General features: G+C 41.2%; 1 protein-coding gene across 1 annotated transcript in view; it reads left to right on the forward strand.

The window, feature by feature from the left end:
* Positions 1–10,343, forward strand: part of C1D (C1D nuclear receptor corepressor) — a 33,620-nt gene extending 23,277 nt beyond the window's left edge. Inside the window, exon 5 of the mRNA XM_056567921.1 lies at positions 9,857–10,343. Coding sequence (XP_056423896.1) covers positions 9,857–10,024 — 168 coding nt within the window. The 3' untranslated portion in view covers positions 10,025–10,343. The remainder of the gene's footprint in view (positions 1–9,856) is intronic.
* Positions 10,344–14,107: the final 3,764 nt, after the last annotated feature.

A 14,107-nucleotide genomic window follows, 5' to 3' on the forward strand; every position in this document is an offset into this window, starting at 1 on the left:
ATAATATATATAATATAGTATGTGTATATATATATATATATATATATATATATATATATATATATATATATATTATATCCAAATGAAATTGTGACTTAATCTATATACACTTTTTTTTATTAAATCTTTTTGTTGGTAAATTTCAATTTACAAAAGGGAGAAGTTGAACATTTCCAACATGGACATGTTATATCTCAAATATTTTTTTTGCTGTATACAATACTTCACATCATGATTACAATACAACATGTTCCCCAAACCTAGTCCATACTAAAAAACCCTCATCTTCCCCCCCCCACCCCCCCCCCCCCCCGTGCCATGCTTGGATAGAGAGGAAAAAATACACCGAAATAAACATCCTGACCACGTTAGAGTACCGTATATTATAATGTCCTACCAGTATCTCCAAATCTTAGCCCATTTATTTCGTTCTCTTTCACCTTTTTATCCACCTTTTTGTTTTGACCGCATTCACCTCTTTCCTCTTCTCCCTCTATGTATGGTCCCTTGGGGTTTATCCAATTTCTCAATATCACTAACCTCGCGTAAAATATTACTCTATGCACCGTATCTTCATATTTACCATTTCCTTCTACTGTTACCTGCTAATTACTGTATATTTTAGATCCAGACGAGATAGTTACTGGGGTGTGCCCACCTACTTTGGCTTCTTCTTAAGTCCTGATTAATTCCTGGAAGTCTTTACCATGTGGGTACAGCTGCATTGGGCACATACTGCGCTAACAACATTAGCTCCTATTTAGCATAGCAGATTATAGGGAGAGAGAAATTCACACACTGCTCATTGCTATTAAGGCTTACTATATATGACCTGAATAAACAAGTCATAGACATTTCATAGTGAACCATTGTCCACTGACCCTAAAATGGCATACATTGGCTGGGGGTGCATTAAACTTAAAAAAGCTTTACTCACCTACCCCTGATCCCTTGCAGCTGCTGTTCTGCCATTTTCTACACCAAGCTAGTAACTGTTGCTCCCTTCTTCTTCTTCTGATGCATTTTCTGTGCAAGAACTGTCCACTCAGCCAATCACCACTGTGTCCAGTGATTGGTTCAGCAGGCAGTTCCTGCAGAGATGGTACAACTGGAACCAGGAAGAAGCAGTGACAGACGGGCTCAAGGAGATGGCAGAAAGGCACCTACAGGGGAACAAGGTATTGAGTATAACTTTGTTTAATGCACCCACAGCTAAATATAAAAAAATCTATCCCTGGAAAACCCCTTTAAATTGACTCTCCATATATTAAGACAATATTTATATCCTATTTAGGTCCTCTGCTTTATTTAATAAGTATAATCATTTTTTAATATAACTCAGACGTAAAACTGAACTATGAATAAACCAAGAAAATGTAACGGGTGCTCGGTTTCCGAGATCTAGACTCTTTAATCCACCAAGCAATCCAATAACAAATAAGTAAAAAAAAAAAATGGCACTCCAGAAAATCTTCAAATAAGTTGTGCTAATTTATTCACCCAAATTCTCAATGCCTGCCTTCCATCATGTAAAAATGGCTCCATGGAGGGCTTGGGACGTTGCATTGAACATATGGGTGAATAAACTTCCTCTCGTTTTTTGGAGTTCCACATTTAATTTTATTGCTGTTATACACACTCACATGTGTTTATATAAAGCTCTAAAAACTCTGGCTAGACAAAAAGTGAAATGTTAAATTCTGACTTTTTGTGTCTACCACCAGGGGGGGCTCCCTGCATACTGTTTAAGTGTTACGCTCAGTGTATAAATGTATATAATAGGCTCTTCAGCTCCCTCTATTGACTGCTGAAGGAAGGAAGAATTGTCATTCTCCATATCGAAAGGATTGGGAACTTTTCTTTAAATAAAATCAAATAAATAATAATTAAAAATTTTTGTTGAACTATATAGACACAAACTGGTATTCAGTGATGGACATTTACCTTATAGGCCAGTCCCCTGAATGGACAGTCACTATGTCCTGATTAGAACAGAGAATGCCTGAGAAAATCTTTTTTTTTTTTTTCTCCCCCTCTCCCAAGGCTGTTTTATTTTATTTTATATATATATTTTTTTTCTAAAAACAAATGTATGGAATGAGGTTTAATAATAATAATAAAAATAATAATAATAAAAAAAATAATAATAATAATAATAATAAATTCATAACATGGTATTCAAGATTTAGACCTTCATGAAAGACATCTAAGAATCTCTGTAAGTTCTCTAGTCTCACCTAAATACCAGCAAATCCTGGAATATCATTCAAATACTGCAATTTTTACAGAAGAGAGATAAGTAGTTCTGTCCCTAGGGGCACTGAAATCCAAAAACTGTCTGGGCATTCTGGGAGTGGAAGTTTGGCAACAGCTGGGGGCACACTGGATGAAAAACACTGGTTTATGTATTTGAAGTATAAGACCAGTGTTTCCCAACCAGGGTGCCTCCAGCTGTTGCAAAACTACAACTCCCAGCAAGCCCGGACAGCCAACGGCTGTCCGGGCATGCTGGGAGTTGTAGTTTTGCAACAGCTGGAGGCACCCTGGTTGGGAAACGCTGTATTAGACTTTCCTATCCCTTTACTAAGGGAATGTCCTACTCTTATCACTGCTTGTCTTTTTTTCTTTCTATTATATGTTATTCAGATGTTATGAGGGGTTAAATAACTCAGAAAGTCAGACCTTTCTAAGGCTTTATGACCGAGATTAAAGGGGTACTCCACTAGAAGAAAAAAAAATTCTAAATCAACTGGTGCCAGAAAGTTAGATTTGTAAATTACTTCTATTTAAAAATCCTAATCCTTCCAGTACTACTTAGCTGCTGTATGCTCCACAGGAAGTTCTCTTCTTTTTGAATTTCCTTTCTGTCTGAACACAGTGCTCTCTACTGACACCTCTGTCCGTGTCAGGAACTGTCCAGAATAGGAGCAAATTAGAGATGAGCGAATTTACAGTAAATTCGATCCGTCACAAACTTCTCGGCTCGGCAGTTGATGACTTTTCCTGCATAAATTAGTTCAACTTTCAGGTGCTCCCGTGGGCTGGAAAAGGTGGCTACAGTCCTAGGAGACTCTTTCCTAGGACTGTATCCACCTTTTCCAGCCCACCAGAGCACCTGAAAGCTGAACTAATTTATGCAGGATAAGTCATCAACTGCCGAGCCGAGAAGTTTGTGACGGATCGAATTTACTGTAAATTCGCTAGAGCAAATCCCCATAGCAAACCTATCCTGCTCTGGACAGTTCCTGACACAGACAGAGGTGTCAGCAGAGAGCACTGTGGTCAGACAGAAAAGAAATAAAAATAAAAAGAAGAGATCTTCCTGTGGAGCACACAGGCGCTAATATGTACTGGAAGGATTAAGAGTTTTAAATAGAAGTAATTTACAAATCTGTAACTTTCTGGCACCAGTTCATTTAAAATAATAATAATGTTTTCCAGTGGAGTACCCCCTTTTAAATATTTGAGTTGTATATGTATTTTCTGCCGCCTTTTGAGTGGTATATTCTTTGAAATGTTCCAAGTGAAAGTAAGAGCTATGAACTCCTGCAGCTGGGAGCGTAAATTATCCGTCTGCAGCCTGTAAGGTTATATTCTCCGCGCCTTGTAACCGTATATATCTTGTAGAAGCTGTAGGAATGAGAACGGTGCTGGCAGCGCAGCCATCCATCATGTCTACAAAGAGAAACCATGACAAATAAAATAATTAGAACAGCAAAGTGTAGCACATAGCCAACGACTAGAGATTAGGACGTAAGCCAGTCAGACTTGGAGCGTTTCCTTCAGCGATTTGCAGTTGGCTGGTGGCTTCCCTCTGTGAGATGACCTTTTTGTAAGTGAGTATTATATATGATGGTAGCCGAGCATTGTAGGAGGCAGAGTGTATCTACAGGAAGCATATCAAAAGAGCGGAGTTCTGTATGGAGATGATGAACTTGTGGGGAGATGTCACTGTGATTCATTCATCCCATCTTACGGCCTTCTAGGGTTTCATCTTTTTTATGGGCTGCCAGAAATGTTTTGTTATTACTGCATTCGTATAGCAGAGGCTGTAGAGTAGTGCTTCCCAACCAGGGTGACTCCAGCTGTTGCCAAACTACAACTCCCTGCATGCCCGGACATGGGGGTGAAATAGGGAAAATGGGACAATTTTTTTTTATTGGGGGAGGGGGTTTTTCACATTTTTAAAACTTATTTTTTTTTAAAACTTTTTTTTACTTTTATTGTTACACCATAGGGAACTATTTATAGCAAGCATAGGACATAGCACTGATCAGTATTATCGGTCATCTTCTGCTCTGGTCTGCTCGATCGCAGACCAGAGCAGAAGACCCGTGGAAGGCAGCAGAGGCAGGTAAGGGAACCTCCGGCTGCCATGCTGGATGATCGGATCGCTGCGACAGCGCTGCGACATCCACTCAAAGTACCGCGATGCTGCAGATACCGTGATCTGTATTGATCACGGCATCTGAGGGGTTAATGGCGGACATCCGCGCGATCGTGGATTTCCGCCATTGCGGGCGGGTCCCTAGCTGCTATCAGCAGCCGTGACCTGCCGTGCATGACGTGAGCATCGCTCCGATGCTCGTGGTTATGCATAGGACGTAAATGTACATCCTGCGTCGTTAAGGGGTTAAAGGACAACTGCAGCGTGATTACACTTATCCCTTATCCACAAGATAGGGGATAAATGTTTGATTGCGGGGGGTCCGACCACTGGGATAAGTGTTTGATCTCCTGAAAGGGGGCCCCCGCATTAGCGCTTAGTGAGAAGGCTAATGTGCGTAGCTTCGCATGCACTCGAAACGAGTCTGGTCGGTTTTGACAGTGCCAAGTGATCTTCAATAAAGCTATCGTTTTCCAGTGCTGGATCATGGTCTTTTTCTGCACACTGTGTGCCTTGCTGGCACAGATCCGTACACTACATTGGAGTGGTGAGCTGGATTTCTTTTTTACATTTTGGAGCATAATAGTGATGACAGGTTCCCTTTAAGACACATTGGGCAGAATGAATCACAGATAAGTGACCTTCTGGGACAGTGTTGCGAGTCTGGTACTGTCTGAATGAATCCTGGAATTTTTGTTGGTTGTCATTAGACCCTGAACCACATTGAGGCCACCTTGGCTTTAACCATTTTATTATTCAGATAGAGATTATAAATATATATCTCTTTTTTTTCTTTATGTATTTTTCTGTTCAATATAAAGGTTCCCGTGCTGCGTAGAATATACCTTTTTATATTTACCGTATTTATTTCATGTGCAAAGAATAGATGCTAAAAATTGTCTTCCTGCATGAGTATAAATGCAACATTTAGGATATCTGTCAAAGCGCAGAGGGTTGTTTTAGGATATAAATCTATATATTTCCTTCATTTTTTCCCCATGAGATATTAATGCAAAAATGTTGCATTAAGATGATCTTTGTGTAAAAGCTTAAATCGTATCTAGGCTTTCTACATTCCAGTTTAAGTCCATAAATATTGCAGGCGGTGATTTACTAGCCAAGATGAGAGAGCAGCCCCCAATAGAAGGCTTTTTACACACACACATCCATTCACGCTCGCAGCCCTCATCCTATTCCCTCATTAATTCATTTTCTCAACAGTTAAGAATTTGGTTCTACAACAAAGCTAAAAGCTTTTTTGGCATGGGGAGCCTGTGTACTGTCCAGTAATCATGTATAAGTGACATATTTACAACTCTGAATAAATCTCTTCGGTTTGTCTTTTTTTTTGTTCCATTAAGTTGAATGAGCAGATTGAATATATAGGCTCTGTGTTTCAAGGTTTCTTGCCAATCGGGAACATCAAAGCGTATCGCCAATTTCAAGTATGAAATATTACAAATGGGAATGAACTGGTTCCATTTTGACTTGTCACAGAGGAATAATAAAGGATCTTAATATACATATATAATCCAAAGAAAAAATGAAATCCGAGCCAAGCAATATTGGACAGGGCAGTGTAATTCTTGCGCTTTGCTCACAATTTTAATTGTCTTTTTTGGAGATCAGCGACATAAATAAAAAAGTACAGGACGTTGAGCAGAGTGAAGATGTGAGTAAAAAGATATATATTAGGGGTTGTGCAGCAAAAACCTAAACTTATCCCCTATCCAGCAATAGGGGATAAGTGTCTGGTCGGAGGGGGTCGGACCCCCCCGTGATCTCCTGCATTGCGCTCTAGCTCTCCCCGTGCACGGAGCAGGGGTGTCAGCATGCTTCCTCCATGCATGTCAATGGAAAAGCCAGATATATACAAGCACTGTACTGTATATTTCCGGCTATCCCATAGAGCAGGCCGACCCGCAGAATTTTGGGCTATTAAAATTGTTCACAGGCTTATATAGAGTTTGGGGAGGGAGAAGTCCAGCCATATGCACTATATTGACTATTGCAGCTTGCATGACCAAAATAAACCTTGTTGAAGCCTGCGGCTACTACCGCAAGTGCCCAGGGGGCGGGCTCTTCTTCCTAGGTGCCCAGCGTTTTCTGCATTGAGCTCCTTCCTGGCCCTTTATCTCGGCTTTGGTTGATAACTCTAGTGGTCTCTTGACCGGACACTAGAGTTATGAGTCCTAGCTGAGAGGGGAGACAGGAAACACTCTCCACATAGAGTACTCTGGGCACCTAACAAGAAAAGCCAGCTCCCAGGGCACTTTAGCTAGCCGAACACTTAAAGGGGTTATCCAGGAAAACTGGCTCCAGAAAGTTAAACAGATTTGTAAATTAATTCTATTAAAAAATCTTAACTTCAGCAGCTCATAAGTACTGAAAGGATTCAAAAAAATTTATAGAAGTAATTTACAACTCTGTTTAACTTTCTGGAGCCAGTTGAGATATATATATAGATTTATTTTGGTCATGCAAGCTGCATGACTAAAACATCAGGTATGGTTTGCCTCCCCTCACGTCCTCTGCATAGGCAGGTTAGCAGTTGTTTTCGTTATGGGGCTGACTTGAAACATGGATGGAGCTTCCTGATGCCACCGCTGCTGTTTGCTAGCAGCGGGACCCAGCAGAGAAGCGGCAGCGGTGAGGTAAGGAAGCTCTTCCCATGCTCCAAGTTGGCCCTGGAATGAAAATCGCAGAGAAAGCAGGAGAACCGGAGCACATAACAGTATCGGGTAAATATGGTTGTTATGAGTGTCATCTGCACTACCTGTATGTACTGATGACAGATTTCCTTTAAAAGGAGAATATGATAACCTATTGCTACCACTGCTACCACTTAATGATTGGTAACTTCTATCTGATCTGAAGAATAAAGGGCCGCAGCACCCATTTGGCCCCTTTTTATTGTTTTCTTTTCCCTGCACAATAACTGATCTTCCATTGTCCCCACAATGATCTTCCATTGTCCCCATTCATGTTGAACTGTGAGTTAAAGGGGTACTCCACTGGAAAACTTTTTTATTTTTATTTAAATCAACTGGTGCCAGAAAGTTAGATTTATAAATTACTTCTATTTAAAAATCGTAATCCTTCCAGTACTAATCAGCTGCTGTAGGCTCCACAGGAAGTTCTTTTCTTTAATTTCTTTTCTGTCTGACCACAGTGCTCTCTGCTGACACCTCTGTCCATGTCAGGAACTGTTCAGAGCAGGAGAAAATCCCCATAGCAAACCTATCCTGCTCTGGACAGTTCCTGACATGGACACAAATGTCAGCAGAGAGCACTGTGGTCAGACAGAAAAGAAATAACAAAAGAAAAGAACTTCATGTGGAGAATACAACAGCTGATAAGTCCTGGAAGGATTAAGATTTTTAAACAGAAGTAATTTACAAATCTTTTTTTACTTTCTGGCACCAGTTTATTTAAAATAAATAAAAATGTTTTCCAGTGGAGTACCCCTTTAATAGGAGTGCGAGTGACAGCACTTTGGCTACTTCATTTATTTGGATTGTTGGGGGTCGCAGAGGTAACAGCAAGGCCTAAGTTACAAGACCAACAGCAAGTTTTGCTAAATACTATACATTTATACACAATGGCCCTTATTTACTGTTTCTTTGTGGGTTTTAATTCCCTACAATTTATTTTCCACGGTATTTACTAAGGTTTCCTTACATTTTACACTTTCCCTACACTTTGCTTTTTTTTACTCATGCTCTGATCTGTCGGGTTTTCCTCAGCTCAAATCCACCACATTTTATGTGGAAACCCTAGTAAATATCTTGGGTTTTTGTGAAAATGTCAGGAACACCAACCAGTGGCCACGCCCCTTTTCAGGTTTTCTTAAATGGGCACTGTCATCAACATAATTTTTTGATATGTTGTAGTACATATGCACTACAACATATCTCTAATATATTTAAAAAAAAAAAATTTTTTATTAACATGTTCTAATTTATGTTTGAAAACCGGCCACTAGGGGTCTCCCTCCTAGTGGCCGGCTGCAGGCTGGCGTGACATCACGCCTGAAAAAGGACTGATGCGGCCGGGCATCGGTCCTTTTTCATTCAGCCTGCGCTCGCTCCCTGCCTGTCAGACAGGTGGGAGCGAGCGCATTGGCTCCCTGGCCTGACACGCCGGCCCTGCCTTCCGCACATGGAGCCGCTGCTGCTGCCGCCGCTGCCGGACTCTGCAGTATGTATATGAGAGCGGGGATCATGATTTTAAACGGGGGTTGGGGGAGAGCGGGGCTCGGGTTCTAACAACGGGGGTTGGGGGAGAGCGGGGCTCGGGTTCTAACAACGGGGGGGAGAGGGAACGGGGTAGCACGGCAGCATTTGTTTTCAACACAGGGTGCCTCCAGCTGTTTTACCACTGCAACTCGCAGCATGCCCTGACAGCCAATAGTTGTCAGGGCAAGCTGGGAGTTGTAGTGGTGAAACAGCTGGAGGCACCCCGTATAGATGAAGCAAGGGCGGAAGTCCCCTCCAGCAGGCATCAGTGACGTGGTGCCTGCTGGGGAAGTCTGTCTGGTAGTGAGCACACTACCAGGCAGACAAAAAGGTATTTTTAATATAGTAAAAAAAAAAAATTTTAAGCAGGGAGGGGGTTAGGGATAGATGGGCAATAGGCAGGGACAGAAAAAAAAAAAAAAGATGGTGGGAGCTACTCTTTAACAAAATGGAGAGTTAGTCGGGTTTTTTCAATTCTGGCGCAATGCGACAGAATCTGGTGCACAACCCGACAAAACATGTTGGGTTTGTAATAGTAAATGGAGGCCAATGTGAACAAAAAAAAAAGGCAAATATTACTTACAAGCAGTATTTCCCAACCAGGGTGCCTCTAGCTGTTGCAAAACTACACCTTCCTGCATGCCCGGACAGCCCAATGCTGTTTTCAAGACTAGCGCCGATACTTAAGTCATCAGACAGTCCTAAAAGTCCCATATGCTTAAATGGAGCTTCAGGGATGGAACATTAGGCAGTTTGTCTGATGACGTGAGTTTCGACGCTAGTCTTGGAAACGGCATAGCACTTTTAATTTGACCCGTATCCTGCCACCAGTCGATGCTACTAATTGTTCACACTGCATGCAGTTTACTGAGGAGGAGGGGGTGTTCCTTGCATTTCATGTGGAAACTTCCTTCTTTACTCCTCAGAGCTGACAAGTGGCTGTGGGCTAAGGCTCTGTGACACGCCCCATGCTCACAGAGCAGGCCAGTGTTTTTCCAACCAGGGTGCCTGCAGCTGTTGCAAAACTACAACTCCCAGTATGCCCGGACAGCGCATTAACTTCCAAGGAACCATTTGTTCTTTGGCAGAAAATTCCAGAAAACCTGAGACTTGTGTTTCCATAGATAATTCTCTGATCACCCTTTGTTGGAGAAAAACGGTTTTGACTTCTACCTCTGACTGAGCGAGTATCTGTCAAAATGCAATCTAAGTGTTACCTTTTGTTTTGTAGGAAAGAATACGAAGTTATATGAACAGAGTGAAAGAAATAACAGACCGTAAGAAAGCTGCCAGACTGGACAAGGGAGCAGCGCAGCGATTTATAAAGCACGCTCTGAGTGACCCCACTCCTGAGGAAGCCACCCCGGCCAAAAAAAAGTCCAAGTCAAAGCAGAAATAAAAGTTCTTACTCTGTTTTTAGATATTTTTCTTTCACTTTCGTTTTTATTATTCTTTGTGCTGAATCCTTTGTGCTGAATATGTGTTTATATTGAATGATTAAAGTTTTTCAGAAGAAGGAGGCATCCGATATTTTACTTAAAGCGTACCTCATATCTCAGAATACTTCTTTGTTACTCACTAGGTCATGCAGATGCTTTACATGTGTTTATTTTATTTTATTTTTTATGCATCTAGCTTCTGTATTTGGCTCACAAATCCCTCTGTTCTGCTGCTCACTCATTCTGACTTCCATTACTCTGGAAGGGGCATGTCCAAGGCAAGCACTGAGCCCACCCTCACTTACCATGCATTAAAATCCTCTCTGACTCTATTGTTCTGTGCTGGGTCTCTTCATCCAATCACTGCAGGCTGCTGAGTAAGTTCCGCCCTCCCTTGACGGATTTTGTCCCAGTCTATGCTTCAGCTGGAACAAAGATGATGCTGCAGCCGGACAGCATTATGTTCTGGACGGTATGGGGACTCCTAGTGGTCTTTTTTATTTATTTTTATTTTTTTTATTATCCATGATTTCAATAGAAAAAAAATAAATTCTTTATGAAGTATATTAGAAAGGTTAATGTTTTGCCAAGATGTACAAGATATAAAAAGTGTTTAACTGGTTAACAACCAAGAACGTGTACACACGTCCTTGTGCCGTTAACTAGGTATGGCGCGGGCTCCCGACTCGAGCCCGCGTCATACTGGCCGGCCCTCAGCTGATTCTTGTAGCGGAGGGCTGGCGTTAATAGCCAACATGCGGACTGTCAAAGCGGACAGTGGCATCTAAAGAACCCTGTAAACGCTCCCTGGTGGTCCAAGTAAATGTCTGCACCCCTGAAATTTTTCAAGAAAATGAAGTATTTCTCATAGAAAAGGATTGCAGTAACACATGTTTTGCTATACACATGTTTATTCCCTTTGTGTGTATTGGAACTAAACCAAAAAGGAGGAAAAAAAAGCAAATTGAACATAAAGTCACCAAACTCCAAAAATGGGCTGGACAAAATAATTGGCACCCTTTCAAAATTGTGGAAAAATAAGATTGTTTCAAGCATGTGATGCTCTTTTAAAATCACCGCGGGCAAGTAACAGATGTGGACAATATAAAAATGACACCTGAAAGCAGAAAAAAAACGAGAGAGGTTCACTTAGTCTTTGCATTGTGTGTCTGTGTGCCACACTAAGCATGGACAACAGAAAGAGGAGAAGAGAACTGTCTGAGGACTTGAGAACCAAAATTGTGAAAAAATATCAACAATCTCAAGGTTACAAGTCCATCTCCAGAGATCTAGATTTGCCTTTGTCCACAGTGCACAACATTATGAAGAAGTTTGCAACCCATGGCACTGTAGCTAATCTCCCTGGGCATGGACAGAAGAGAAAAATTGATGAAAGGTGTCAAAGCAGTATAGTCCGGATGGTGGATAAGCAGCCCCAAACAAGTTCCAAAAATATTCAAGCTGTCCTGCAGGCTCAGGGAGCATCAGTGTCAGCGCAAACTATCCGTAGACATTGAAATGAAATAAAACGCTATGGCAGGAGACCCAGGAGGACCCCACTGCTGATGCAGAGACATATAAAAAAGCAAGACTATATTTTGCCAAAATGAACTTGAGTAAGCCAAAATCCTTCTGGGAAAACGTCTTGTGGACAGATGAGACCAAGATAGAGCTTTTTGGTAAAGCACATAATTCTACTGCAAAAACGAAATAAAACAAAAATGTAGCCAGCACCTAAACCCAATACACGGGTGCACGCTGCTGTGGCAAGTACAAGACATGTAAAAAATGAAAATGGCAGCAGCACACTTGGTCAACAAAATGGAAGCTCTTAGCGCACTTTTTGATCAAAACGTGTCTTTCCCCCCCCCATCAACCACATGGAGGTGTCCTCATATAGGATGGGACCCTAACATTCACTCACCTCAGGCTGGGCGACATGCTGGTTCCACTAACAACCTAAAACTGCCTCCTGGGAAAAAGGGGGAGGGGATGCACTACTACAGAGGGAGCCACTCCCCCCACATTGCACAGCAAAAACAAAAATGAAGCCAGCACCTAAACCCAATACACGGGTGCACGCTGCTGTGGCAAGTACAAGACATGTAAAAAAAAGGAAATGGCAGCAGCACACTTGGTCCACAAAATGGAGGCTCTCATTCTACTGTTTACCAAAAACAGAATGAGGACTACAAAGAAAAAAACACAGTACCTACAGTGAAATATGGTGGAGGTTCAATGATGTTTTGGGTTGTTTTGCTGCCTCTTGCACTGGGTGCTTTGAATGCGTACAAGGCATCATGAAATCTGAGGATTACCAATGGATTTTTGGTAGCACTGTACAGCCCAGTGTCAGAAAGCTGGGTTTGCGTCCGAGGTTTTGGGTCTTCCAGCAGGACAATGACCCCAAACATATGTCAAAAAGCACCCAGAAATGGATGACAACAAAGTGCTGGAGAGTTCTGAAGTGACCAGAAATGAGTCCAGATCTAAATCCCATTGAACACCTGTGGAGAGATCTTAAAATTGCTGTTGGGAAAAGGCCTTTCCAATAAGAGAGACCTGGAGCAGTTTGCAAAGGAATAGTGGTCGAACATTCCGGCTGAGAGGTGTAAGAAGCTTATTAATGGTTATAGGAAGCGACTGATTTCAGTTATTTTTTTTCCAAAGGATATGCAACCAAATAAGTTACAGGTGCCAATAATGTTATCCAGCCCATTTTTGGAGTTTGGTGACATTATGTCCAATTAGCTTTTTTTCCTCCCTTTTTTTGGTTTAGTTCCAATACACACAAAGGTAATAAACGTGTATAGCAAAACATGTTTTACTGCAATCCTTTTCTGTGAGAAATACTTCATTTTGTACAAAAATTTCAGGGGTGCCAACATTTACGGTCATGACTGTATGTGGTATCGCCGTGTGCATAAATGTCGGAACTATAAAAATATAACGTTGATTAAACCGCATGGTCAATGGCGTATACATAAAAAAATACCAAAGTCCAAAATTGCGTATTTTTGGTTACTTTGTATACCCTAAAAAAATTATGAAAACCGATCGAAAAGTCCCATCAAAACAAAAATGGTACCGATGAAAACTTCAGATCATGACGCAAAAAATTAGCCCTCATACCACGCCGTATACAGAAAAATAAAGTTATAGGGGTCAGAAGAGGACATTTTTAAGCATGCTAATTGTGGTGCATGTAAAAAAAAATTTATGTAGTAAAATAAAGAAAAACCTATATACAAATTTTATCCTACAAATATTTCTTTTTTCTGGGTTCGTAAATTTTGTGGTGAAATGATTGATGTTGTTACAAAGTACAATTGGTGGCACAAAAAAATAAGCCCTCATATGGGTCTATAGGTGCAAAATTAAAAGCGTTATGATTTTTTAGAAGGTGATGCGGCAAAAACAGAGAAACCCGTGGTCCTAAAGGGGTTAAAGACTTCATAAAGTTATGAAGAATTCCATCCAAACCCCTGAGGCTTGACGATGGGTCTCTCATTTGTGAAGGCTAATGATCTATGTGGCTAAAAACACATAAGTGAAATAGGAAGATCCTGTAGCCCAGTTGGAAGACCTCTCCAGATGGGGCGCACTGCTGAAATGCATCATGACTGGAAAAATAATACAGATCAAAACCTGAAGACCTGTTGCTTGACATTCTTTAAGGACATTGCCTTATTTAAAATGTCCGTTCTGCAATATCAAGTTCTTCAATATTGCCAAACTAAAATAATGTTTAGGTAATATTTGTCACCATTACTTAACCTTTCACCCATTTCCTCTGTCAGCCCTGTTCCTTTACCCTGAACTCTATGACGTTTGTTTTCCTGGTAACCAAACAAGTAACAACTGCAATAAGCGAAGTATTTCCTTGTGTTAAACACATCATAGAAAACTAGGACTTTTTCAGCACTATCTGGACTGGTTTCGGGCAACCAAAATACGGATGTGTAAATAAAACTTGACATCAACAGTTGTTATCCGTCATGGTCTGTGTGATTGAACAATGACTGATCAGTAGAATGAGTTGG

This window comes from Hyla sarda, chromosome 3 (genome assembly GCF_029499605.1).
Source record: "Hyla sarda isolate aHylSar1 chromosome 3, aHylSar1.hap1, whole genome shotgun sequence".
Lineage (NCBI taxonomy): Eukaryota > Metazoa > Chordata > Amphibia > Anura > Hylidae > Hyla > Hyla sarda.